The 27,036-nt window shown below is 46.1% G+C and overlaps 2 protein-coding genes across 2 annotated transcripts in view; both read right to left on the bottom strand.

The window, feature by feature from the left end:
* Positions 1-27,036, bottom strand: part of LOC310701038 (uncharacterized protein) — a 165,037-nt gene that overhangs the window by 42,167 nt on the left and 95,834 nt on the right. The window contains exon 2 of the mRNA XM_083491037.1: positions 23,261-23,641. Within this exon, the coding sequence (XP_083347163.1) occupies positions 23,261-23,641 (381 nt within the window). The remainder of the gene's footprint in view (positions 1-23,260; positions 23,642-27,036) is intronic.
* Positions 947-26,197, bottom strand: LOC310700935 (uncharacterized protein; the record flags this gene model as incomplete). Its single annotated transcript, XM_083490888.1, has 6 exons — positions 26,055-26,197; positions 15,828-16,014; positions 13,468-14,076; positions 12,412-13,299; positions 1,507-1,800; positions 947-1,026 (listed from the first exon to the last, which is right to left on the bottom strand). Exons 2-6 carry the CDS (start codon positions 15,925-15,927, stop codon positions 947-949), a joined length of 1,971 nt encoding a protein of 656 aa, XP_083347014.1. The 5' UTR covers positions 15,928-16,014; positions 26,055-26,197.

Below are 27,036 nucleotides of genomic sequence, written 5' to 3'. Positions count from 1 at the left end.
AGAACAATCTGATGGGTCTTTTCCCCACAGATCTCCTTGCTAATTCAGCAGGGTCTTCTTGTGCTCTTATTTCTCCTCCAGCCCAACACTGGGGTTGGAAGGTCTAAACATGCTGATTGTGTTTGCAAGACTTGTATGTATGCTAGATGGCATGTCTGGTGAGTTTGTGCAGCACCTCTGGCGTGTGTGCATGTGACTTTATGGTCTGCATCTCTTTTCTGTGTGCGCATGCATGTGCATACGTTGGTCACAAAGCTCACTGGAATGTGGCCTCCAGAATCAATGCAGCTTTACCATAAACGTTTCGTTCCTCCTGCTCTATCAGAAAGAACAATCAAATCTGAGACTATCAGGAGGAGAGAACTCCTGGATCTACAATGTTCTCAATATCCTATGGACACAACCTGCAATGAGATTTCCCTTTAATTGCTTTGAGATTTTTTCCCTTAAAAATATGAAGCAGTATAGAAATGAAATGAGTAATAATCTGAAAATGAATAGCTAATTTCAATTTCGCCTTCCTCAGTCTTTTACAATACTGTCTTCAACGTATTTATTATCATTAATTCATTTCCGTATGCCACACTTCTTAAGAATCCTCCTTTCTTCTGCATTCTCAAAACTTTCACCCACTTCAACCCTCAGCCTTCATCTCAAAACTCTGCTGCCTTACTGAGGAAGGTGGAAATAAAACAATTAATGAATAAATAAGTCTCACTTATTTACACGCAGACACAAGAGGTCACTAGCTTTGACAGCTTGGGAAAAGATCAGATGCGTTCTCCGGGAAATAGATCTATTAGCTGTTTTATTAGCTGTGACAGATCAACAGAGCCTCCATGCGTAGGCACAGTGTACCTTGATTTGGGGCAGGCAAAAGAAGCCATTTCCTTGCTAAATGAATCTGTTGCACATCATTGCCACAAGATGCGGTGATGGTGGTGCTTTAGAAGGCGACCAATTCATGAAGGAGGGCGATAGGTTCATCAATGGCACTGGCAGAGGAAGGAGGGCAGGAGTAGTGGCCTGCAAAGAGTGTCAGGGGCTGCACAGTAAGAGACACCCCCCCCCCCCCGCTGCACTGCTCTTCTATTCCCCACTGCCTCCCCTTCCCTCTCTGCCGTGGGGAGGACCGTGGAAGAGGACGGGGCTCCCTGATGAGGGACAGGGAGAGGGGCGGCAAAAGCCCCAGGGACGCCACTGATGAATGTGCGACTATATGCATCGTCCACCGCGGAGCAGCAGCTGCCTTGGACCCCTCATTCTGCCCCTTGAGCTCAGGACTGAAGGGAGCAGCTCCCCAGGGTCTCCGGCAGGGTCCGTGCCAGCCTGAGCCAGAGATGTTTGCCCCTGCGCCCTCCTGCAGATGCCCTGCCCCTCAGCTGCGCCCCTTCCCCTTCCTGCCCGGTTGGGGGGGGGGCGCCCTGCAGCCTCTGACTCCACTCGGGGCCTGATCCTGCCAGGCGCACGTGCTCTCCCCCTCCTCCCCCCCCCCGCCTCCTGCACCTCGGACTCCTCGCTCCGTCCCTGCAGCGGAATCCGGCTCCTCTCCGGGGAAACTCGCCAGGCCACGGGCCGCTGCTCCTCCGCTCTCCTCGGCGGGGGACAGGAAAGTGCAGCCGCTCTCGAGTCCCCCTGGCTGGCCCCGTTTCCTGCCTCGCTGGCTGTGGGTTGGGCCCTGGGAGGCTGCGAGGCTGGATGCGCCCCCTTGCAAGGCGAGGGCTGCGAGACCGCCCTGCTGCTTCCCCTGCCCTCCAATTTGCAGCCCGCTGCTTCTGATCCTGGAGGTTCCGCTCTTAGCTGTCGGGGCAAATGGATTAGCCCGATGAGATCTGGTCCATTCCTAGCTCTGGAGCAGCAGGGAACAAGCTTTTTGCACCCTTCTCTTGGGGTGGTCACACCTGTGTCCCCGTGTACACTAATCCCTGAGCTGTCTTAACTCAGTCGGTAGAGTGTGAGGTGCTTTATCTGAAGGTTATGAGTTCGAGTCCCATGTGAGAAAATGTGGAAATAAAGTGTAATGTTACCTTGAAATTGTGTACACAATAGTCCGATGGTCTTTAGAGAAACCCAAAAACTTCCCCGTGCTATACCCTTTCGTTGTCTTCTGTAATAAGTGGGTTTTGTTTGGAAAGCTGTCTCTCAAAAATTTTTAGAACATTGGAATGTACCTGGCATTTTAGAAGCTCTTCAGTATGTTGCACAAATAAGTCTCCTTGCGATCAGTATGCCGTCCCTGGTTTCCAAATCCTCCAGAGGAAATCTTCCTGAAATACCATTTCATGAAGCTGGGACGATGCCACCCAGCTGCCTGAATGCCTAGCAGCTGGAGGAGGCAGTCCAGTTCCCAGCTCTGCTGGCCCAGGTCATGTGATCACTTAGCTCCAGCAACAGATTCCAGGGCTGGGCTCTGTTATCTTTCCATACCCTCCAACATCTCTCTGATGAAAATAGGGGTGTCCTGTTCCATAATGATAATTTTACTATTTATACCCCACACATCTTATTAGGTTGCCCCAGCCACTCCAGGCAGCTACCAACATATATAAAAACATAAGAAAACATTTTAAAAATTCCCTATACAGGATTACCTTCAGACAACTTGGGGGTCACATAACCCCATACCCTCTGGCATCAAATCAGAAACTGACAACAGCTTCTGTAAATCAGGGACATCCCTGGAAGACAGTGGCACTTGGAGGGTCTGTCTTTCCCTGATTTTTCCTTTGCTGTCTCTGGTCTCCTGCCTCCATTCAGCAGGGGAGGGGGCCTTCATACGGAGAAGGATCGGGGCCAACAGGGCATAGCTGGTGCCTTCAGATGACTGCAGTGAAGGGAGAACCATTTGGAGGAACAGATTGCTGCAATTTTGGAAAGGGATGGAAAGAGCACGGCTACATCGTGGTTTGGTTCTTCAGGTACTTGTTGTTCAAGTTGTTCCATGGAATTCCTGATCTGGACCTTGTGTGGGAAATGAGTTCTCTCCATCACAAGAATAATTTTTGAAGCTTTACTGCACAAGAGTCTTAAACAGTCTTACAATAAGATGAACTTGATAAAGAAGCACGTTGCAAACAATGTTCAGTCCTTTATGTAATCCTGTGAACTTTCCTCTCTCTGGTCCCAGAGGGAGATCCTAAGCTTCTTCATCATTGCAGAACTTATTTGCAACTGCTGCTGCTTCTCCTAGCCATCTCCAACAAGCTCCCACTGACTTCTCAAGTTTAAGCTTCCTTCTGTTAGAGCTCTGCAGCTTCTGTTTCCAGCGATGAGTTATTAGGAAAGATACCAGCCTCCTCTGCTGCTTTTGTCAGAGTGGAACCTCTGAGTGGAACCTCTTGCCGAAAAGGTTGCACTCTTTCTTCTTCTATGTTTGCTACATATGCCACAATGTTCTCCCTCTTTTTCTCAAATGTTCCAGGCGACCACAAATGAGTGTCTAAAGGGAAACCAAAAGCTCAGAGGTGGGACGGGGGGGGGGGGGGGGGAGTCTTGAATATCAGGTTGCCTTGTAGTGCCTGGGGGCCCTGCTATTAGATTTGTATCTCGTAAGTGTTGTAGGAGCCTTTAGGTTTTTTAGCTGTATATTTAAAAAACAAGGCTCTCATGAGATGTTTCATTCTTTTGTTATTCTGACACTGCATTGTTTGCACAGCTTTTTAAAATAGTGATTTTTTTAATATGCAAAAAGAATAAAAATGCATGATAAAGGGTTTATTTAGAAGCAGAACAAGCATTTTATTTTATTTTAAATAACAGAGGGATGAGGCACAATTCTTAGTGCTCATCCCAGGTTAAAGATTAGCTGCCACAGCCTCACAAAAAGCTATGAAAGGATTTTGTTAGCAAATGTCAAGGTGAATTCCTACCTTGTATTCCTGGGCTGACTCTTCCTTGAGAACCACAGTTCTCACTGTGGACGCGGGTGGCGCTGTGGGTAAAACCACAGTGCCTAGGACTTGCCGATCGTATGGTCGGCGGTTCGAATCTCCCGTCTTTCGGTCCCAGCTCCTGCCCACCTAGCAGTTCAAAAGCACCCATAAAGTGCAAGTAAATAAATAGGTACCGCTTTATAGCGGGAAGGTAAACGGAGTTCCGTGTGCTGCTCTGGTGCAGGCTCGCCAGAGCAGCTATGTCACACTGGCCACGTGACCCGGAAATGTCTGCGGACAGCGCCGGCTCCCGGCCTCTAGAGTTAGATGAGCGCACAACCCTAGAGTCTGTCAAGACTGGCCCGTACGGGCAGGGGTACCTTTACCTTTACCTTTATGCTGCCTATAGATAGATAGATAGATTCTTTATTGTCATTACACAAGTGCAGCATTGCACAAAGTGCAACGAAATTGGATGCCATTCCTTAAAACAACAAAAGCAAGACAACAACAACAACCAAACAAACCACATTCCAGCCACACCCACACCGCACCCATCAAACTCCCAGGTCACACTAACGAGTTACAGCATTCAAAAAGGCCACAGCTCTTGGATCGAAACTGTTTTTCAGTCTATTTGTCTTTGACTTGATGTTTCTATATCTCCTGCCAGAAGGCAGTAGTGCAAACAGACAGTGTCCCGGGTGAGATGAATCCTGCAGGATGTTATTTGCTTTCCTAAGACAACGGGAACCGTACAGATCTTCCAAAGATGGGAGAGGATGACCAATAATCCTTTGGGCTGTGGTTATGACCTTCTGGAGCACCTTCCTCTCCCTAGCTGTACAACTGGAGAACCAAGCACAAATACAGTATGTAAGAATGCTCTCTATGGAGCCTCGGTAGAAGGACACCAGCAGTCTCTCACTCAGATTGTTCTTCTTTAAAAGTCTGAGGAAATAAATTCTCTGCTGGGCCTTCTTCACCAGAGCAGTGGTATGTGCGCTCCAAGTCATGCCCTGATCGATAGCTACTCCCAAAAACCTGAATTCCGCCACCCTCTCCACCCGTTCCCCGTTGATATACAAGGGCTGAATGTCCGCCTTTTTTCCCCTGTAATCCACCACCAATTCCTTGGTCTTAGCCGTATTAAGAGCCAGATTGTTCTCTCCACACCAAACACAGAGCCGCTCCACCTCGTCCCGATAGGCGGACTCATCCCCTCCTGAAATGAGCCCTACCACCGTAGTGTCATCAGCAAACTTGATGATTTTGTTGTTGGAATAGATGGCTGTACAGTCATACGTATAGAGAGTGTAGAGCAGGGGACTCAACACACAACCCTGTGGTGAGCCGGTGTTAAGGCTAAGGGCTGTGGACATGTGTGACCCTACTCTAACCCTCTGGGAACGTTCTGACAAAAAATCCAAAACCCAGAGACAGGTGGAGTTGGAGAGTCCAATCGCCTCTAGCTTGGACACCAGTCTATGGGGGAGGATAGTGTTAAAAGCAGAGCTAAAATCCACAAACAGCAGCCTCACATAACTCCCCGGCTGCTCCAGATGGGACAGAGCAGCATGGAGAGTGGTATTGATGGCGTCTTCTGTGGATCTATTTACTCTGTATGCTAACCTTGTTGCATGATGCCAATCTCCCTGATAAGTTTTGGGGGGAGGCTTTGGGGAATTTGGTTTACAGTTTTAATCGCAGATTGTCATCACCCATTGGTTGTACCCCCTATGAGAAGATGTTTGGCAAGAAACCCAACACCAAACACATGAGAATCTTTGGTTCGGACATGTGGGTACGCACACAACAAACCAACAAGCTTGGGAAGCGTGGGGCACATGGTTTGTTCATGGGGTACGAAAAAGGTGCATACAGGGTATGGATGACTGACTCTAAGTCCATTAAGTTCACAAGGAGTGTTGAGTACAATCCTAAGTGGGGGGGGGAAATGTGGGAATTTTCCAGAGTTACCCAGAGGAGGATGAAGGTGATGTCAAGCAAGCAGCTAAAGCTGCTGATGCTGCTGCTGATGATGAGGATGATGATGATGATGAGGATGATGATGATGATTATGATGATCAGAGTTCGGATTCCAGTTCAGTGGGCGGCGCTGCTGCTGATGTCAGTGAAAGTGATGACACAGCAGACTACCAGAGCGCAAAGGCCTCGGTCAGACCATCTGATGCGTCTGACAATGAACTGGAAGAACCACTGTTCACCATTGGTCACTTTTCTCCTAAGAAAGAGGAGATGAGTCCAGAAGACTTGCGTCTAGTACGCAGATCTGAAAGGGCGACCAAAGGCAGACCTCCAAAGAGGTATGCTGATGAGTTTGCTAAGACAGCAACTGCTGTTCTTAGTAGCTCAGAGAAGGTATGGGAACCTTCAAGCTTCAAAGAGGTTCAGGAGTTAACCTCTAAAGATGCTGAGCCTTGGCTTATAATAATAATAATAATAATAATAATTTATTATTTATACCCCGCCCATCTGGCTGGGCCTCCCCAGCCACTCTGGGCGGCTTCCATAAAAACCAAAAATACAGTAAAATATCACATGTTAAAAACTTCCCTGAACAGGGCTGCCTTAAGATGTCTCCTGAATGTCAGGTAGTTGTTTATCGCTTTGACATCTGCTGGAAGGGCATTCCACAGGGCGGGCGCCACTACCGAGAAGGCCCTCTGCCTGGTTCCCTGTAGCTTTGCTTCTCGCTTAATGCCATGAAGGCTGAAGTTGATTCCTTGAACAGGAACCAAACATGGGAATTGGTACCGGTAGTCCCAGGAATGAGACTGGTTGGCAGCAAATGGGTCTTCAAGGCCAAGACAGACCAGAATGGCAAGGTAGTCAGACACAAAGCCAGATTGGTTGCCAGAGGTTTTTCACAGGTACCAGGACAGGATTACCACGAGACCTACTCTCCCACAGTCAAATATGAGAGCATTCGGCTGATGCTCAAGGTCGCTGCGGAGGAGAAACTGCATGTTTCCCACCACGACATTAATACAGCTTTTTTGTACGGGATTTTGGGGGAGGAGCTGTACATGCTTCCACCTGATGGGATGGAGATACAGAAGGGAATGGTCTGTAAACTGCGGAAATCCTTATATGGTCTCAAGCAGAGTGCCAGGTGTTGGAACACAAAACTCACTGAGACATTGCTTTCTCTAGGTTTTCACCAGGGCAAAGCTGATCCATGTGTGTTTGTCAAGGAGGAGGGGCAAAACAAACTGTATTGTTTATGTTTTGTTGATGATCTTCTGATGTTTTGGAAGAATCAGGCTTTTTACCAAAGCACCCTAGCTCAGCTGAAGGAGCACTTTGACATGAAGGATCTTGGTGAGGTATCCAACTATCTTTCTCTGCAGGTGGAGAAAGACCAAGCAGGTAATTTTCTGGTACACCAAACACAGAAAATTACTGATGTGTTAACCAGGTTGAATTTGGTTGATGCAAACCCAGCAGACACACCGATGGTGACAGGTTACCAGGTAGACAGTACTGCTGAAGCGTTTTCTGACACAACGCTGTACAGATGCATTCTAGGCAAGCTGAATTTCATTGCCAGATGTTCAAGACCTGACATAGCTGTAAGCTGTAATCTGCTTAGCAGACATGCCAACAATCCTACGATTCAGGATTGGAAAGCTCTGAAGCGCATAGCCCGCTATTTGAAAGGGACTATGCACTACAGGCTGAGATTCACCAGTCAGAAGACTGGAGGTCTTGAAATCTTTGCAGATGCTAGTTTTGGAAGTGACACCACGGATGGTACAAGCACTTCTGGAGTATGCTACATGTACAACCACTGCCTGTTTGACTGGTTGTGCAAGAAGCAGACAACAGTGAGCCTAAGTTCCTGTGAAGCAGAACTCAATGCTCTGTCATTTTCACTCATGGATTGTGAATGGTTGATGCAACTGTTTAAGGACATCAGGGTGTCTGTGAAATGTCCTATACAAGTGTATCAAGACAATAGATCGTGTTTGGCTTTGCTGAACTCGGAGAGTTGCAAGCAGAGAACCAAGTACTTGCAGATTAAGCTACATCGTGCAAGAGAGTGTATTCAGAAAGGACTGATTCGGGTGTCCTACATGCCAGGAAATGAAATTCCTGCTGATCTGTTGTCTAAGGTTGTTAACAAAGAACAACTTAAGGTTTATGTACAAAGGTTGCAATTGGGTGAACCACAGGTACTACAGGTTACACGGAAAGGGGGAGGATGTTAGGATATTTCCGTTCCACCTTAAAGGGAGCAGGCTTTGGGGAGTCACAGAGTCTGCGCATGTCCTGATCACAGGATGTTTTTGTTCTAATATTCCTTTCGTTTTCAGATGGTCAGAGGCGCTGACTGAGAATGGATGTGTTTTCTTTTGTTCTGTTAAACGCTAAATAAAGTCTGTAAATATACTCTTCTGTGATGCAAGCTTTTGACTGTGCTTTCTGCTGAAAGAGGGTGCACCAGCCTAGGAATGCAGCCTGGCTAGGAATTTCTAAGGCTTCGTGTCCCTAACTGTTGGATCTGCGTGACTACGGGAGGCCGATGGACGTCCAGAACTCCGGCTTGGGGGCCATGATGGACACTATCTCCCTGGCAGTTTCCCAACAGAGTGGTATTGATGGCGTCTTCTGTGGATCTATTTGCTCTGTATGCAAACTGGTAGTTGTCAAAAGTTGATGGAAGACAGGAAATAATGTGACGGCGCACCAGTTTCTCAAAACACTTCATGATGATTGGAGTCAGTGCAACTGGTCTATAGTCATTCAAACTACTGATTGTGGATTTTTTAGGCAGAGGGACAATAGCCATTGCTGGTCAGCAATGTGTCTGAAGCTCTTTGAGCCAGCTGAAATTTCTGAGCACAGAAAGTTCCAGGCAGAAAGTGCATGGCAGCCCCATGTAGAGTGTGTTACAGTGACCCCTACACAATGTGGCACCAGACTGCCTCTTGGGGGGGGGGGGTAATTATCTGTTCTAAACACTGCAAAGAGAAGAAGATAGCATCCCTGTTTGCCTCTGTAAAAGCACTTTCATCTTGACCTGCCATACAGCATAGGTCTCGGGCGTGAGGAGAGGAAAGGGCAGAGTGATCTGGCCAGAATGTGCACAGGCCATGTCTGCTATCACTTAAAGCAAGACACTTCCTTCATGCAACACAGATAAAGCCTTGACTCCTTCAGCCACTCTCTCTCCCACTCAGAGCGCAATTAACAGGCAAACAGGGATGCTATCTTCTTTCCTTTTGGCAGTCAGCAACACACCTCCATAAATCAAGCAGCAGCAACAGCGGCAGCTTGAACACTCTGCTCCAAAACAGCTCTGCTTCTGGGCACCACAAATCAGTCCAGCATGCAGCCTCCGTTCCGCCATCCAGCAATCAGCAACAGAAACGTCTGGCGACTGGGACGACGTCTGGTCAGACGACTGGAACAACGACTGGGCCCATAACCGATGTCAGCATCGCCCTTGAGCCAGTGCCACCAACTGGACTCATCCACTTCAGCCCCGACTGGGCTAGGCGAGCTGGGTAGCACTTCCAGAGACCACCTTCTGCACAGGAACAGGTCAAAGTGCTGTGGACTCACAGCTTAGAGTTGTGAGCACCGGATTCACTTCCACAAGAAGACAGTCGTCGCACAGCAGAGTATAGCAGAGTATAGCAGAGTATAAACGACTCGGAGAGCAGCTCTGTAGAATATCTTCTTTATTCTATCTACAGCTATAATACACAACTATGTACAGAGCTTAATGAGGTCTAAGCATAAATGAATGCTGAACCGCACTGAGTGCCTGCAGCTGCTCTTAGCAGCAACCCTATCTATACACACGATCTCTAACACTCAGTCTCTCTCTCTCTCCAACACACTGACTGACTGACTCTTTGATGTGGTGCTGGAGCAGAATAAGTAGAGAGCAGAACATTGCCCCTCCTCTCTGGAAAATCACCAGACTCATCAGGAGATTCTTTGATATGGGAAGGGTGAAATCTCCTCACTCCCTTGGACCCCTTCCTTGACAACAAGGGGAGCTCCTCTTCTGGGGCTAAAAGCATTGCTGTGGAGGTTTCATTTTTGTCATGATTGCAAGGGAAGAAGGGAAGGTACCCCCCCCCCTAACACAAAGAACTGAATGAAAATAGCCCTGTCTGAGCGATTAGCTACTGGAGAGCATAATGTGGGGTTTAGTTGTGATGCTCACCTGCCTCCCTGGATGAGTCTTTTCTTGGGTTCAGGGAGCTGGGGGAGCAACATGAAGTTCCCAGGTTACATTTCCTTCTGGTCAGCTATTCCAGCTTTTGTCTCCTCGCCATTTCTTTATGGAGGGGCAAAAGCTATGCACTTTGTATAGACGCAAGTATAACCAACAACAAAACAACTCTGCAACCAATCAGAGGGAAACAATGCTGCTGGCACCAATCAAAGGCTAGCCCCCTTCCTCTGCAGGGCGGGGGAGAAGCCAGAAGGGAGGGAGGAAGTGCCGCCGTCAGGAAGAGAAAAAGAGAGAGAGAAATGGTGCAGCCCAAACTATATGAATCAGAACCATGAGGCAATTTCTGGACCTTCTGTGGGACGGATCCAGAACCCATTCGGGTCAGAACCAGCCCGTGGCCCTTAGATTGCTGACCTCTGTCCAGAGACTTCACAGCCATCTTCACTTCCTAGGAACTCTGGGAACTGTAGTTCTGGGAGGAACCTCTCAGAGGTTTCTGAGCCTCCTCAGCCAACTACAATTAGACATCCTGAGACTACAATTCCCAGAAAAGCTGGACCAAGGCCTTTAGCCACAGCCCTGACCAAATAACGGACCTCTCTCTTCTCTCCCACTCCACCTCCCACATTCACAACAAATCAGTCTCCCACTCCTCAGTCCCTTTCACTCATCTCCCCTAGCCCTAATTCTTTCACATTCCTTTAAAACATTTCTGTGAACTAAGGAACACAAAAAAACACCCTCACTGGTCACCTTCCACGGGTCAAAAGCCAATGCAGAAAATATTTAATAAAAACAGCACAAAACAGGTACACAAGAGCACAGAAAATAGGAGATGAGTTTTAAAAGCAATCCCAAATGAACATTTAACACAGGGACCTTTCATTCAGCTGGAAAATGCTATCTATCAGTAAAAAGCTCTTCAATAGATTATGCAAAGTTCAAGTAAAGAGCGCCTGGAATGCTGATCTACAAGGCAAGGGCAGCCCATCATTTTGGCAGTGAAAGGCGGACCTGAAAACTCAACAGATTCAACACACACCTTGAGCATTGCAGATTCACATTCTCTCCCTGTTTATCTAGCAAAAAGTTGCCACTTACTTTGTACGTTTAGTATATGTGACCTTCATTACTTTAATACGTATATATGTGTATACAAATTTAAGTAGAAACACTAAAACATCATTCCATGCATTTACAACTGATTTCCCCCTTTATGAGTTTCTTGATGTAAGTAGTGAACCCTGAGTGAAAAACTCCATACATTTATATTGTTTTCCCCATGTGAATTTACTAATGAATATTAAGGTCTCCACTCCCTCTGAAGCCCTTTCCCCATTCAATAAACCCGTAGTTTTCATTGTGTGTGTGTTAGCTGATGTCTTCTAAGGTGTTCATTTTTACTGAAGCTATTTGCACAATCCACACATTTAAATGGTTTCTCACCTGTGTGAGTTTGTTGATGTATTCTAAGTTTCCCACTTTCACTGAAGCACGTTCCACATTCAATACATTTAAATGGTTTCTCCCCTGTGTGAGTTCTTTGGTGTATTCTAAGAGTTCCACTTTCACTGAAGCACGTTCCACATTCAATACATTTAAATGGTTTCTCCCCAGTGTGAGTTTGTTGATGTATTCTAAGTTTCCCACTTTCACTGAAGCTCTTTCCACATTCAATACATTTAAATGGTTTCTCCCCAGTGTGAGTTCGTTGATGTCTTCTAAGTGCTCCATTATTACTGAAGCTTTTTCCACATTCAATACATTTAAATGGTTTCTCCCCAGTGTGAGTTCGTTGATGTCTTCTAAGTGCTCCATTCTTATTGAAGCTTTTTCCACATTCAATACATTTAAATGGTTTCTCCCCTGTGTGAGTTCGTTGGTGTATTCTAAGGACTCCATATTGCCTGAAGCTCTTTCCACATTCAATACATTTAAATGGTTTCTCCCCCGTGTGAGTTCGTTGATGTCTTCTAAGTGCTCCATTCTTACTGAAGCTTTTTTCACATTCAATACATTTAAATGGTTTCTCCCCAGTGTGAGTTCGTTGATGCATTCTAAGTTTCCCACTTTCACTGAAGCTCTTTCCACATTCAATACATTTAAATGGTTTCTCTCCAGTGTGAGTTCGTTGATGTATTCTAAGTGTCCAACTTTGACTGAAGCTTTTTCCACATTCAATACATTTAAATGGTTTCTCCCCTGTGTGAGTTCGTTGATGTCTTCTAAGTTTCTCACTTTCACTGAAGCTTTTTCCACATTCGATACATTTAAATGGTTTCTCCCCTGTGTGAGTTCGTTGATGTATTCTAAGTGCCCCACTTTGACTGAAGCTCTTTCCACATACAATACATTTAAATGGTTTCTCCCCAGTGTGAGTTCGTTGATGTATTCTCAGTGCTCCATTCTTACTGAAGCTTTTTCCACATTCAATACATTTAAATGGTTTCTCCCCTGTGTGAGTTCGTTGATGTCTTCTAAGTGCTCCACTTTCACTGAAGCACTTTCCACATTCAATACATTTAAATGGTTTCTCCCCAGTGTGAGTTCGTTGATGTATTCTAAGTTTCTCACTTTCACTGAAGCTTTTTCCACATTCGATACATTTAAATGGTTTCTCCCCTGTGTGAGTTCGTTGATGTATTCTCAGTGCTCCATTCTTACTGAAGCTCTTTCCACATTCAATACATTTAAATGGTTTCTCCCCAGTGTGAGTTCGTTGATGTATTCTAAGTGCTCCACTTTCGCTGAAACTCTTTCCACATTCAATACATTTAAATGGTTTCTCCCCTGTGTGAGTTCGTTGGTGTACTCTAAGTGCTTCATTCTTACCGAAGCTTTTTCCACATTCAATACATTTAAATGGTTTCTCCCCAGTGTGAGTTCGTTGATGTCTTCTAAGTGCTCCATTCTTATTGAAGCTTTTTCCACATTCAATACATTTAAATGGTTTCTCCCCTGTGTGAGTTCGTTGGTGTATTCTTAGGACTCCATATTGCCTGAAGCTCTTTCCACATTCAATACATTTAAATGGTTTCTCCCCCGTGTGAGTTCGTTGATGTCTTCTAAGTGCTCCATTCTTACTGAAGCTTTTTTCACATTCAATACATTTAAATGGTTTCTCACCTGTGTGAGTTCGTTGATGTATTCTAAGTTTCTCACTTTCACTGAAGCTTTTTCCACATTCGATACAGTTAAATGGTTTCTCCCCTGTGTGAGTTCGTTGATGTATTCTAAGTGCCCCACTATGACTGAAGCTCTTTCCACATTTGATACATTTAAATGGTTTCTCCCCTGTGTGAGTTCGTTGATGTATTCTAAGTGCCCCACTTTGACTGAAGCTCTTTCCACATTCAATACATTTAAATGGTTTCTCACCTGTGTGAGTTCGTTGATGTATTCTAAGTGCTCCACTTTCGCTGAAACTCTTTCCACATTCAATACATTTAAATGGTTTCTCCCCTGTGTGAGTTCGTTGGTGTACTCTAAGTGCTCCATTCTTACCGAAGCTTTTTCCACATTCAATACATTTAAATGGTTTCTCCCCAGTGTTAGTTCGTTGATGTCTTCTAAGGACTCCATATTGCCTGAAGCTCTTTCCACATTCAATACATTTAAATGGTTTCTCCCCAGTGTGAGTTCGTTGATGTCTTCTAAGGACTCCATATTGACTGAAACTCTTTCCACATTCAATACGTTTAAATGGTTTCTCCCCTGTGTGAGTTCGTTGATGTATTCTAAGTGTTCGACGGTCACTGAAGCTCTTTCCACATTCAAAACATTCAAATCCTTTCTCCCCCGTATTAGTTCGTTGATATATTCTAAGTTTTCCACTTTCACTGAAGCCCTTTCCACATTCCATACATTCAAATAGTTTCTCTCCTTTGTGAGTTTGTTGTTGTATCCTCAGTTTCTTTCTTCTTCCCAATAAATTCACATGTGGCTCCATAGAATTCTGACTTTCATCTTCCTCACCTGTTTGGGAGTCTGGGAGGAAAGAGAATCCTGTTAGACTTTCAAGAAAGACAAAAAGGGAACTGCACACATGTCAATCCCAGTCTGCACCTTCTCTCATTTTAACACTGTCTCCATTCTCCACTGTCCTCTCTTGGTTTCAAATTTTTAGGAATTAATATGAGATAATGGCAAGAGCAACACATGATCACTCCATTCACACTTGGCAAAGCACCATCATTTTATAATACAGATCTATGGTGGAATTGGCTTATTAGACACATCTATTTTTACTTTCTGGAGTGAAGAAATGATCTCAGGGTAAAGTAACGGTATCTCCCTTGTGAAATAAATAAAACTTAAGTGCTACATGTAACTGTAGAAATATTGCAATATATTGGAACCTAAGAAGAGCCTTCTGGATCAGGCAAAGGCCCACCTAGTCCAGCATCCTCTTCTCACAGAGGCCAACCAGATGCCTGTGGGAAACCGGCAAGCAGGACTGGAGCACAAGAGTCTTCTCTGCCTTCCTGTGCTTTCCAGAAACTAGTATTAAGAAGCGTTATTGCCTAGGACCGCGAGGGCAGAGCAGAGACGTCAGTCTTATCCTTTTCTTCAAGCTATCCATGTTTCTGGCCATAACCGTCTCCTGTAGGATAGATTCCATAAATGAACTATGCTTCTGTTTTTTCATCTTTGCAGCCGTTAAAAGCTGATAAATGTATTATGGCCTAAGCTTTTGTGGGCTGCAGTCTGACAAAGTGGACTCTTGACCAGGAAAGCTGGTGCCGCTATAAACCTCTGAGTCTTTTTGTTGGCTTTTTGTACTTATGGAATGTGAAGCAGGGGAGGAGCAGCCAAGCTGCAGCAGGAGCAAAGAACAAAGAGTAGGAAGAGGGGGTGCCGTGGGGGGGGGGACACAGACCGTCAGCTCCAGTTTGAGGTCTGACACAGAGACCCCGGAAATAGCCTGTCCAAACAATCGGAGGCTCGAGAGAATCTGCGAGAAGAGGGGAAAAGAAAGCGAAAGTGGGGCTTCTTTGCTGGAGGACTCGGCAACTGCAAGCTGGGATGAACAGGCCGAAGACTGAGCTCCACAGTGATTTGTGAGTTTGAGCATTAAGCCTGAGATAATTACTACTGGAGTTGTTTCGCGTCTGTGCGGGAGAACCAAGCCATTACACAGGGGCGCTAAAATTATTATCCCACTGACTCACTCTCACAAACAACCCCAGTCTGTAAGATTTACACAATTTCCTTATAATACCATCCGCTCTTGTACTTTATATGCCCAATCCTAAGTGTAGAGCCTCCAGTTACAGGAATCCTGTATTATGATAACTGGTCCTTTGTCCCTTAACCCCACCAAACTGGGGAGGTGCATGCATTTATTGTGTTTTGATGCTGGTAGAATTTATCATTCTGACCCTGTCTCTAAAAAATAAGAGTAATAGAAACAATTTAAATACATTAATTATAAATAATTATGTGAAGCATTTCTGTTCCCCTTCACCCATTTTTTAGGATTGGTGTGCAACATCATTATCATCAATTATTCCCACCGTGGAAATAACACCTAAGATTTCAAAGCCTGGAGGAAGAAAATCTGCCCCCACTACTTTAGGAAAAGGATTCAAGAAAGAAAGAGCTGCTTCGGAGAAGGCCTCACCCCTTCCTTCTTCCTGTCAGGAACTTCCTTCCATTTGTCTCCTCTCCATCTTTTCCTCTTTCTCTCTCCACCATCCATCTATCCCTGTCCCCATCTCCTCTCCCCTGGAACTCACCAGATTTCTCCAAGGGTCCTGGGAGGGAATGCTCAGAGTTTGTGGGGAGGGATGTGGGAGAGAGCCTGACCAGGTCACCCGTCCATCTTCCTCCTTCCATCCTGGCCAGGGTTGCAGGTTCAGTCTCAGCTAGGTTTGCAGGTTCAGCTTCCTGAGGAGTGCAGAATCCAGAGCAAGTTGCAGCTTCCTGGGAGGGAGGGAAGAAGAAGCCAAGGGAGTCTGAGAGCCCCTGCAGGGATTCTCCTGCCCAAGACATTCTACTGCCCCTGGAGAAGCCCCAATTGGGCACCCCCTTCCCAAGGGCACCCCCTTCCCAAGGTGCATTTTCAAACACCTTTGGCAATTCTTTTCACCTGCCTGTCCCACCTCCCTTCCTAAGGCTGGCATGGTTGTTGTTATTACAGAGTCCTGTGCACAGCGGAATGACGAACAGTACGTGCCACATGCTTAAAGTTGCTTTATTTTCAGTTCAGAGTTGAGAAATTACAAACATGCATCTTGCCTCTGCTGGAGCAGAGAAGCAACCGTCCTTCTCTTCAGAATGAAGAACACCGAGAGAAAGTGAAAAACAGGAAACCAGTGTACGTCACATCCAGCTTCCCATTCCCGTGGGAAAACCCAACAGTGCTCTTGACTGTGGAATGTAAACACAGTCTTGTGACAAGCACTTTGCTGCACAGTGAAGAGAGCAGAAACCAACATCCTCCCCCCTTCCGTGAACATCACTGGGCAGCGTGTTCGTACAATATCAGTACAAACCCAACTTCTGTACATAGGTACAGTGTTGATCCCTTGATACAATCTTGGACAATACATCAGCAGGAATTTCATTACCTGGCATATAGGACACCGTTACGAGTCCCTTCTGAATATGTTCCCTAGCATGTTGCACCTTCAACTGCAAGTGCTTCGTGCTTTGCTTACAACCTTCCGAATTCAGCAAAGCCAAACATGCTTTGTTGTCCTGGTAAACCTGGATTGGACATTTGACAGGAATTTTCATGTCTTTGCACAATTGTAACAACCATTCACAATCCTTAAGTGAATAAGACAGTGCATTCAGTTCAGCTTCACAAGTACTTAAGCTAATTGTTGTTTGCTTCTTGCATGACCAATCAAATAGACCCTGATTGTACATGTAGCAAACTCCAGATGTACTTTTCCTGTCTGTAGTGTCACTTCCAAAACTTGCATCTGCAAAGATTTCAAGACCACCAGACTTCTGATTGTTAAATCTCAGTCTGTAATGCATAGTGCCTTTCAAATAGCGTGCTATGCGTTTCAGAGCTTTCCAATCCTTAACAGTAGGATTGTTAACTTGTCTGCTTAGCAAATTACAGCTAACAGCAATGTCAGGTCTTGAACATCTGGCAATGAAGTTTAGCTTGCCTAGCACACTTCTGTACAGTGTAGTGTCAGAAAATGCTTCTTCAGTGTCTTCTACCTGATAACCTGTTGTCATCGGTGTGTCTACAGGGTTAGCATCCATCAGGTTTAGTTTGCTTAACACATCAGCAATTTTTCGTGACTGGTGTACTAGAATGTTACCACTTTGATCTTTCTCTATTTCCAGAGATAGGTAATTGTTTACCTCACCAAGATCTTTCATGTCAAAGTGCTCTTTCAGTTGAGCTAGGGCGTTATTGTACATTGTGACATCTTTCCAAAAGAATAAAATATCATCAACATAAAACAAACAATACAGCTTCTTTTGCCCTTCCTCTTTGACAAACATACATGGATCAGCTTTCCCTTGCTGAAAACCTAGAGAAAACAATGCTTCAGTGAGCTTTGTGTGCCAACACCGTGCACTTTGTTTGAGACCATAAAGGGACTTTTTCAGAGCACAAACAAATCCCTGTTTTACCTGTACGCCATCAGGTGGAAGCATATAAAGTGATTCACCTAGAGATCCGTACAAAAACGCTGTATTTACATCGTGGTGACTAATGTGTAGATTCTCCTCTGCAGCTAGCTTGAGCATAAGCCTAATGCTCTCATATCTCACCGTGGGTGAGTAGGTCTCGTGATAGTCTTCACCTGGTATCTGTGCAAAACCTCTGGCTACCAATCTGGCTTTGTGTCTGACTATCTTGCCATTTTGATCAGTCTTCGCTTTGAAGACCCATTTGCTTCCAAGCAGTTTCATTCCTGGAACTACTGGAACTAGCTCCCAAGTTTTGTTCCTTTCTAAGGAATCAAGCTCAGCCTTCATTGCATTTAACCATGGCTCAGCTTCCTTAGAATCCAAATCCTGGATTTCTTGGAAACTTGAAGGTTCAAATTCCTTCTTGGAGCTTTTAACAGCTGCTACTGCTGTCTTAGCAAATTCATCAGCAAATCTCTTTGGAGGTCTGCCTTTTGTGGCTCTTTGTGACCTGCGAATCAACCTTTGGTCTTCAACACTCTCCTCTTCCTTCTTGGGAGAAAAGTGACCTATTGTGAACAATGGTTCTTCCAATTCCTGATCAGAGCTTTCAGAGGGTCGCATAGAGGCTTTCGCACTCTTGAAATCCTCTGAATTATCCGATTCAGTTTCAGACTCAGAATCAGAACCTTCATCAGTGGGTGTGGGTTGTTGTTGCTTATCCTCAGTCTCATCACTGTCATCAGGATAACATTGAAAAATTCCCACGTTCTCCCCCCACTTGGCATTGTACTCAACACTTTTTGTGAGCTTAATTGTCTTAGAGTCAGTCATCATTATTCTGTAAGAACCTTTCTGATAACCTAGAAAGATACCATGCAATCCACGTTTGCCTAATTTGGAGCTTTGTGGTGAATGAATCCACATATCAGAACCAAAAATTCTCATGTGTTTGATGTATGGTTTCTTACCAAACATCTTCTCATAGGGGGTACAACCAATCACTGAAGATAACCTGCGATTGTAACTGTAAATAAAACACGAGAGAGCTTCGGCCCAATAACTCTCTGGAAGATTGGCATCATGCAGCAAGGTTTTTAACCCTTGAAGCAATGTTTGATTTGCCCTTTCGCAAAGCCCATTCTGCCATGGCGAGCGAGGACTGGACAAATCGTGTTGAATTCCTTTCTCAGTCAGAAAAGCTTCAAACTGCTGAGAAGTGAATTCTCCCCCGCGATCTGTGAAAAGAGTTTTTATCTGCTTACCATGCACATTTTCCAACCAAGCACAGAATTCCTTGAACCTTGGAAAAGCCTCTGATTTCTGCTTGAGATTGTACACATAAATATACCTGGAAAATGCATCAATGAGAACCATGAAGAACCTATTGTCACCCAAAGAGGGCGATAGTGGACCAACTAAATCAGCATGAACAATCTGGTATGGTTCTGTAGCTTGCCTACTAGACACCTTACCTTTCACAGCCATTTTCACCTTGTTTGCTGCGCATGCTTTGCACTTCATGTGGTACTTGCAGGGTTTAATAGTCATACCTTCAACCAAGGTAGGCATTTTAGATACTGCCTCAAAATGCAAATGACCAAATTTCCTGTGAAAATCATGAATACATCCTGCATGCAAACTTTTGTTAGAACCTGCAATGCAACAAGTATCATTCTGCACAACATCATCATAATACAAAACAAACAAACGATCAACACATTCAGCATGCAATACAAAAATGTCTTTCTTTGTGATGGTGCATTTCTTGTTCTTGAAGGAAACGTCAATGTTGCGTTCATTCAGCTGCATCACACTTAGAAGATTGTGTGTGGCATCTGGAACATAAAGTACATCCTGTATCGATAAGTCCAAACTGTGAAGAACAACAGTTCCGTAGCCTTGACTGGGAATCGTGTGGTCATCCGCCTGGTGAATCGCACCTTCCTGAGGTGTAAAAGACACGAACAGTCTCTTATCGTTGCACATGTGGTGGGTAGCTGCTGAATCAACAACGAAGAAAGATCTAGACGTCTTCTGGACCTTTGCAACCTTTGGAGTGAAGCGTGAGACCATTGCCTTGTGCTGCGTCGTCCTGGACACCGGACCTTTGCCTTTGCTTTGGCCTTTTCCACGCGATGAGCTTCCGCTGCGCTGCTCTGTCTTGGCCCTGGGATATCTGCATTCCCTCTTCATATGGCCTAGACGTCCACACGAGTAGCATTTCACTGCCTTCAAAGCTTTGGCGCCCTCTGGTGGTTCCACTGCATTCTGGGATGACGTCTGTGAAGACTCCCCCTTTCCCATGCAGCTAGCACCCCGGCGATCTGCTTCATTTTGGATCACGGCAGTAACATAGGCTACTGTGAGTTGAGCAGTTGGTTGAACAGCAATCTGAGTGGCAACGGACTCCCAACTTGGACCCAAAGAATGTAGTATCATAAAGGAATACACAGCCTCTGGAAAGTTGAGTCCTCTCTGTTGCAACTCATGTCTCAGATTCTGCATCTCCATCAGGTGTTTACGCACATCTCCACCTTCAGCAAGAGCCATACCATGCAGCTTGGCATAGTAGTACATTGAGGAACCAGCTTCTGTCCTCAAGTGAGCCTCTCTTAAAGTGTGCCAAATTTCTCTGGCTGTGGTCTTTCCACGCAACAGACAGAGCTCTTCTGGGGATACTATCAATGTAAGCGTTCCCCGTGCTTTGGAATCCTTAGCAGTCCATACAGCTGTAATTGGAGCTGGGGGGTTGTCTGTAATAACATTAAACAGACCTTCTTTCCGCAGAATTGCCTCTGCATACTGCACCCACTCTGTGTAATTATTCTTATTGAGCTTAGGAATCCCAAAAGCTTCAGCCAGCTTTGCATCAGCCATCATTGCTGCTTTAAGACAAGCTGCGTCACAGTACTGCAGCTTCTTCCAAAAGCACTTTTAAAAAGTACTTTCGTTTTCCCCAGCCATTGCCTGTTCGCGGCAAAACGGCTTTAAAAGTTCAAAGTCCAGCCATAAAACCATAAATTAGAAACTGGCAGGCTTCCCGGAGCATGAGCACATACCTTCATCAATCAAACTTGACGCGCAGAGCAGATAACGCGATCCGTTCCTCTGTACCTCTGCCGGCATTCCTCAGCTTGATTTACGTCTTTCTGGGCCCGGAACCAGAATGTTGTTATTGCAGAGTCCTGTGCACAGCGGAATGACGAACAGTACGTGCCACATGCTTAAAGTTGCTTTATTTTCAGTTCAGAGTTGAGAAATTACAAACATGCATCTTGCCTCTGCTGGAGCAGAGAAGCAACCGTCCTTCTCTTCAGAATGAAGAACACCGAGAGAAAGTGAAAAACAGGAAACCAGTGTACGTCACATCCAGCTTCCCATTCCCGTGGGAAAACCCAACAGTGCTCTTGACTGTGGAATGTAAACACAGTCTTGTGACAAGCACTTTGCTGCACAGTGAAGAGAGCAGAAACCAACAATGGTATGCACATTAGTGGCCTGAGAGTAGATTCCTGGGAACTTAAAAGTTAATCTGCAAAGGACTGCTCTGAATACATGGGTAGCCCTTGCAGAGAGAAGAAGGAAGCCCCTTGCTTGCATCTGGACCCCTTGGGAGAGGCGGGGGATCCGCCCACTGCTCCCTCTGCCCTCGCTGCCGCCTCCTCTGTCCTCCTGCCCTGCAAACACCCTTTGCTCTTGTTTCTCAGGGGAGAGAGGCAGAAAGAGCCTTCAAACCCATCCGTTTCCTCCTCTGCTCCCCCTCCTGTCCTTTTGGGAAACAGGAACTTTGGTCAGGAGTAAACAACTTAGACGGCAAGTTCGCAAGATAAGCACTTTAAACCACTGCTTGTTCCTACTATGTGTGTGTCTGTGTGTGTTTGGACCTAGAGGACAACATACATGTTTACACCACGTGATTCCTTAAAGAGGGCAATTCTTTAAAACTGAAGGCCATTTCTACGAAATGGAAGACTTCCGAAGGCAGCCTTTTACAGGGAAATTTTTGCTTGTTTTTATATTGTTGGAAGCTACCCAGATGGGCAGAGGTAACCCAGTCAGATAGGCAGGAAGAAAGTAATAATAATAATAATAATAATAATAATAATAATTGCTTCCTAAGCCTGTCCTGGGACGTGGGTGGCACTGTGGGTTAAACCACAGAGCCTAGGACTTGCCGATCAGAAGGTCGGCGGTTTGCATCCCTGTGACGGGGTGAGCTCCCGTTTCTCGGTCCCTGCTCCTGCCAACCTAGCAGTTCGAAAGCACATCAAAGTGCAAGTAGATAAATAGGTACCGCTTTGACAGAAAGGTAAGCAGCGTTCCCGTGCACTGCTCTGGTTCGCAAGAAGCGGCTTAGTCATGCTGGCCACATGACCCGAAAAGTGTACGACGGCTCCCTCGGCCAGTAAAGCGAGATGAGCTCCGCAACCCCAGAGTCGGCCACGACTGGACCTAATGGTCAGGGGTCCTTTACCTTTTTAAGCCTGTCCTGATTGGCATGCTGATCACAGACTCTGTCCAAACAACCCCTTTGAATGCAACAGGGCTTCCTATTTTTACTGCTATCAGTGGGAACAGTCAAACCACGAAGCCACTGATCAACCAGAGTTTCCTGTTTTGACCAAGCAGAGTTTGAAGTTAGCTTAATATCCCAGCTTATTCCAAAGCTGCCAGCTGCAGTTTCCTGGTTTGGGCAAAATGGAAGGTTTGTTACCTATGGCTCATAAGATATTGCCTGGTTTCATCACAGTTCCAAATCAGGGCCGGCCCAATCATGAGATAAGCTGGGACAATTAGTTCAGGAGGCAGATGCAGGGAGAGATGAGACCAGCACATTCCCAGCTCCCCTGTTTGTTAGCCTTGCTGCCAGTGCAGGACCACAGCTGGTAAATTTGTGCAACTACCCATTTAGAGTCTTTTTCTTTTGCCCTCTCTCACTAAAGGTTGGGTGGGGGTCCTTCATGGAGTGATGCATTCTGGTTGTGGGGGCCAGGAGACTGCGGTGGTGGCTAGAGTTTTTGGTTTTAATCTTGAGTCAACTTAGGTTGTATCGTATCTTTGCTGCAGCAATGCATTAATAACTGTTCCTATTTTTAACCCAGATTTTCAGGCTGTGATTCAGTCACCTGAACCTGACCATTATCCTAATAAATCTTGCAACAACCTTGCAAAATAGGCCAGTGTTATTTAATGCAAGTACACATGGGATCGCTGAGGCTGCAAGACATGCAAATAGATTTACCTCAGTGGGGAGAAAAGAGCATTTTGGAAATGAAGGCAATTTAGAGGAGGAAAATGAGGATTGGTGGCAGATCACCTCTTCTGACGTAGCTTCTGCTCTGATAAAATTCAGAGTCCCCTGCAGCTGTTTAAGTAAAGTAAGAACATCAGGAGATATGATCGCAAACCTCCCATGTGTAAGAAAGTTTGGTCTAGCAAGTCTTTTTAAAGTGGATTAGAGAGAAAGTGCAGGGAGGAGGAATAACCACCACCATAGCTGTCGAGAGGCAGTGGACCTGTGACCTCCAGGTGCTGGAAACCCAGGTGAGAGGAGGGCACTTACCTTTCCCAGAAGCCCCTCAGTGTCTGGGAGCAGGGTCTGGTCTGCTCCCCCTGCTCTCCCACTGGGCCTCCGACTGGCATCTGCAGCTCCCCTGAAAGGGAGGACACCATCCCCGGAGTGGGGAGGACTGGGAGCCTGTGGGGTTTCCCACCCTGAACGAGGGGGCTGCATCGTCTTCAGGAAATCCTGCTTCTGGGCTTCCCAGTGCTGCTGCGGCTGCCCCTCCTCTGGCTCCTGCTTAATCTGACATAAATCTGCCCGAGGCAGAAGATCCCTGATGGTCCCAACTTGGCCGGTAGGAGGTTTCTTTCCTTTGCACTCCAGTCTCTCCCTTTGAATGGGTCTCCTGGGTCCCTGCTCTTCCATTTTTACGCCACCCTGCTGGAAAAGAAATAAACACAAAGTAAAATAAAACCCAAGAATAAAAACAAAAGTCCATTTTTTAACCATTTGCCAGTTTTTGAAATATATTATTACTCTTTCTATTTCTAATGTTCAGGCTATGAATGACAATCATTATGTCACCCAAACAGCTCCACCCAGGGACGAGGGGAAGTTATCCAAAGACTGGGGGAAACATCAAGGTTTATGGAAGTACAAATAATATTTGGGGGTGGGGGAACCAAGGCAGTGGAAGGAAATCCAAAAACAACCCAGTGAGAGGACTGAGCCTGTTAAGTGGACAGGGAATGCTGATCCTGGCTGCAACTTCTAGCATGTTGGAAAGGCAGCAACAGATCTTTGTATATGATTAAGGCTGCAACAGACCCAGCTAACATTTAAAGTACATGGCTTCACCCAAGAAATCCTGCCAGCTGCAGTTTGTTAGGGGAGTTGAGAACTGTAACAATAAACTACAGGTCCTGTGGTTCTCTGGGGGAAGCCACATGCTTTAAATGTATGGTATCTGCACAGTCTAAGAAACAAACAGGCAAAAGGAATATTGACCAACAAAATCAAACAACCCACTCCAAAATATTTTATATTTGATGGTCACAAACTCTTTACTGAAGATATTCTAACTTGCAGTCCATTGGCTGCATATGGCTTGCCAAGCCTCAGGGTGTGTCCTGCTAGTCCCTGCCATTTCCATCTCCTGATCTGATCATAGGATGAAGATCTCTGTCTGTCCCGGAGAGAAAGATGCCTAAGGGGCCCTTAGAGAGATCTTTTCAACTCCAATTTCAGCACAAACCAGCACAGTGCTGAAATGGGGCAAAAGGAAAATAAATGATCCCTCTGGCTGCTCTTTAAAGAGGATTTCTAAAGAACAATCTGAAGGGTCTTTTTCCCACAGATCTCCTTGCTAATTCAGAAGGGTCTTCTTGTGCTCTTATTTTTCCCCACCCCAGAACTGGGGTTGGAAGGTCTAAACATGCTGATTGTGTTTGCAAGACTTGTATGTATGCTAGATGGCATGTCTGGTGAGTTTGTGCAGCACCTCTGGCGTGTGTGCATGTGACTTTATGGTCTGCATCTCTTTTCTGTGTGCGCATGCATGTGCATACGTTGGCCACAAAGCTCACTGGAATGTGGCCTCCAGAATCAATGCAGCTTTAAGCCCATAAATGTTCCTCCTGCTCTATCAGAAAGAAGAATGAAATCTGAGACTATCAAGAGGAGAGAACTCCTGGATCTACAGAGTTAATGTTCTCAACATTCTATGGACACAAACTGCAATGAGATTTCCCTTTAATTGCTTTGAGAATTTTCCCCTTAAATATATGAAGCAGTATTTAAATGAAATGAGTAATAATCTGAACATGAATAGCTAATTTCAATTTTGCCTTCCTCAGTCTTTTACAATACTGTCTTCACCGTATTTATTATCATTAATTCATTTCCATATGCCACACTTCTTAAGAATCCTCCTTTCCTCTGCATTCTCAAAACTGTCACCCACTTCAACCCTCAGCCTTCATCTCAAAACTCTGCTGCCTTACTAAGGTGGAAATAAAACCTTTAATGAAACAGGCTTAAGCCTCTCTCACAGATTTACACGCAGACACAAGAGGTCACTAACTTTGATAGCTTGGGAAAAGATCAGATGCGTTCTCCGGGAAATAGATCTATTAGATGTTTTATTAGCCTTGACAGAACAACAGAACCTCCATGTGTAGGCACAGTGTACATTGATGAGGGAAGACAAAAGAAGCCATTTCCTTGCTAAATTAATCTGATGGACATCATTGCCACAAGATGCGGTGATGGTGGCGGCAAAGAGAGCTTTCAAAGGCGATCAGACTAATTCACCAAGGAGGGCGGTAGGTTTATCAATGGCACTGGCAGAGGAAGGGGGGCAGTAGTGGCGGCTTGCAAAGGGTGTCAGGGGGGCTGCAGGGTGAGAGGGACACCTCCCTGCTGCACTGCTCTTCCTTCTCCTCCCCGCCTCCCCTTCCCTCTCCGCCGTGGGGAGGACCGTGGAAGAGGACGGGGCTCCCTGATGAGGGACAGGGAGAGGGGAGGCAAAAGCCCCAGGGACGCCGCTGATCCATGAGCGACTGTATGCATCGTCCATCGCGGAGCAGCAGCTGCCTTGGACCCCTCATTCTGCCCCTTGAGCTCAGGACTGAAGGGAGCAGCTCCCCAGGGTCTCCGGCAGGGTCCGTGCCAGCCTGAGCCAGAGATGTTTGCCCCTGTGCCCTCCTGCAGATGCCCTGCCCCTCAGCTGCGCCCCTTCCCCTTCCTGCCCGGGTGGGGGGGGCGCCCTGCAGCCTCTGACTCCACTCGGGGCCTGATCCTGCCAAGCGAGGCGTACGTGCTCTCCTCCCCCTCCCCCCCCCGCCTCCTGCACCTCGGACTCCTCGCTCCGTCCCTGCAGCGGAATCCGGCTCCTCTCCGGGGAAACTCGCCAGGCCACGGGCCGCTGCTCCTCCGCTCTCCTCGGCGGGGGACAGGAAAGTGCAGCCGCTCTCGAGTCCCCCTGGCTGGCCCCGTTTCCTGCCTCTCTGGCTGTGGGTTGGGCCCTGGGAGGCTGCGAGGCTGGATTCGCCCCCTTGCGCTGTCCCTCGAAATTTATTGTATCATTGGAATCTACCTGGCATCTTATATGCCATCCAGAATGTCGCACAAATAAGTCTCCTTGTGATCCGATGTGCAGTCACTGGTTTCCTCATCAGTAAATCTTTCCAGAAAGCTGGGACGATGCCACCCTGCAGCCACAGCTGTCAACTTTCAGATTTGAAAATAAGGGATCAGCAGCCTCACCTGTCCCGGGGACAGTCTACAGGATATCTAACAATCCGGGATAGCAGCGGGAAATGGCACTGGAATAAGGGAATTTCCCGCCAAAAAAAAAGGGAAGGTTGACAGCTATGCCTGCAGCCCGAATGGGTAGCTGGAGGAGGCAGTCCAGTTCCCAGCTCTGCTGGTTGGGATCATGCAATCACTTAGCTCCAGCAACCGACCTTTCCAAACCCTCCAACATTTCTCTGATGAAAATAGGAACATCCCATTCCATAAATATATTTTTCCTATTTATACACCACACATCTTATTACGCTAGCCCAGCCACTCTGGGAAGTTTCCAACATATATAAAAAACATAATAAAACATTAAACATTAAAAAACGTTCCTATACAGGATTGCCTTGTCAGATGCCCGGGGGTCGGATAACTCCATTCCCTCCAGCATTTCTTCAATGAAAATAGGGAGACCCTAAGGAGAAGCGGGACATTCTGGGATCAAATCAGAAACCAGGACAGCTTCTCTAAATCAGGGACATCCCTGGAAAATAGTGGCATTTAGAGAGTTTCTATTTCCCTGCTTTTTCTTT

Source organism: Podarcis liolepis, assembly GCF_965112155.1.
Source record: "Podarcis liolepis genome assembly, chromosome: 2".
NCBI classification, from domain to species: domain Eukaryota; kingdom Metazoa; phylum Chordata; class Lepidosauria; order Squamata; family Lacertidae; genus Podarcis; species Podarcis liolepis.
Note: the sequence above shows the minus strand (reverse complement) of the source record. Positions and strands in the feature narration are given on the sequence as shown.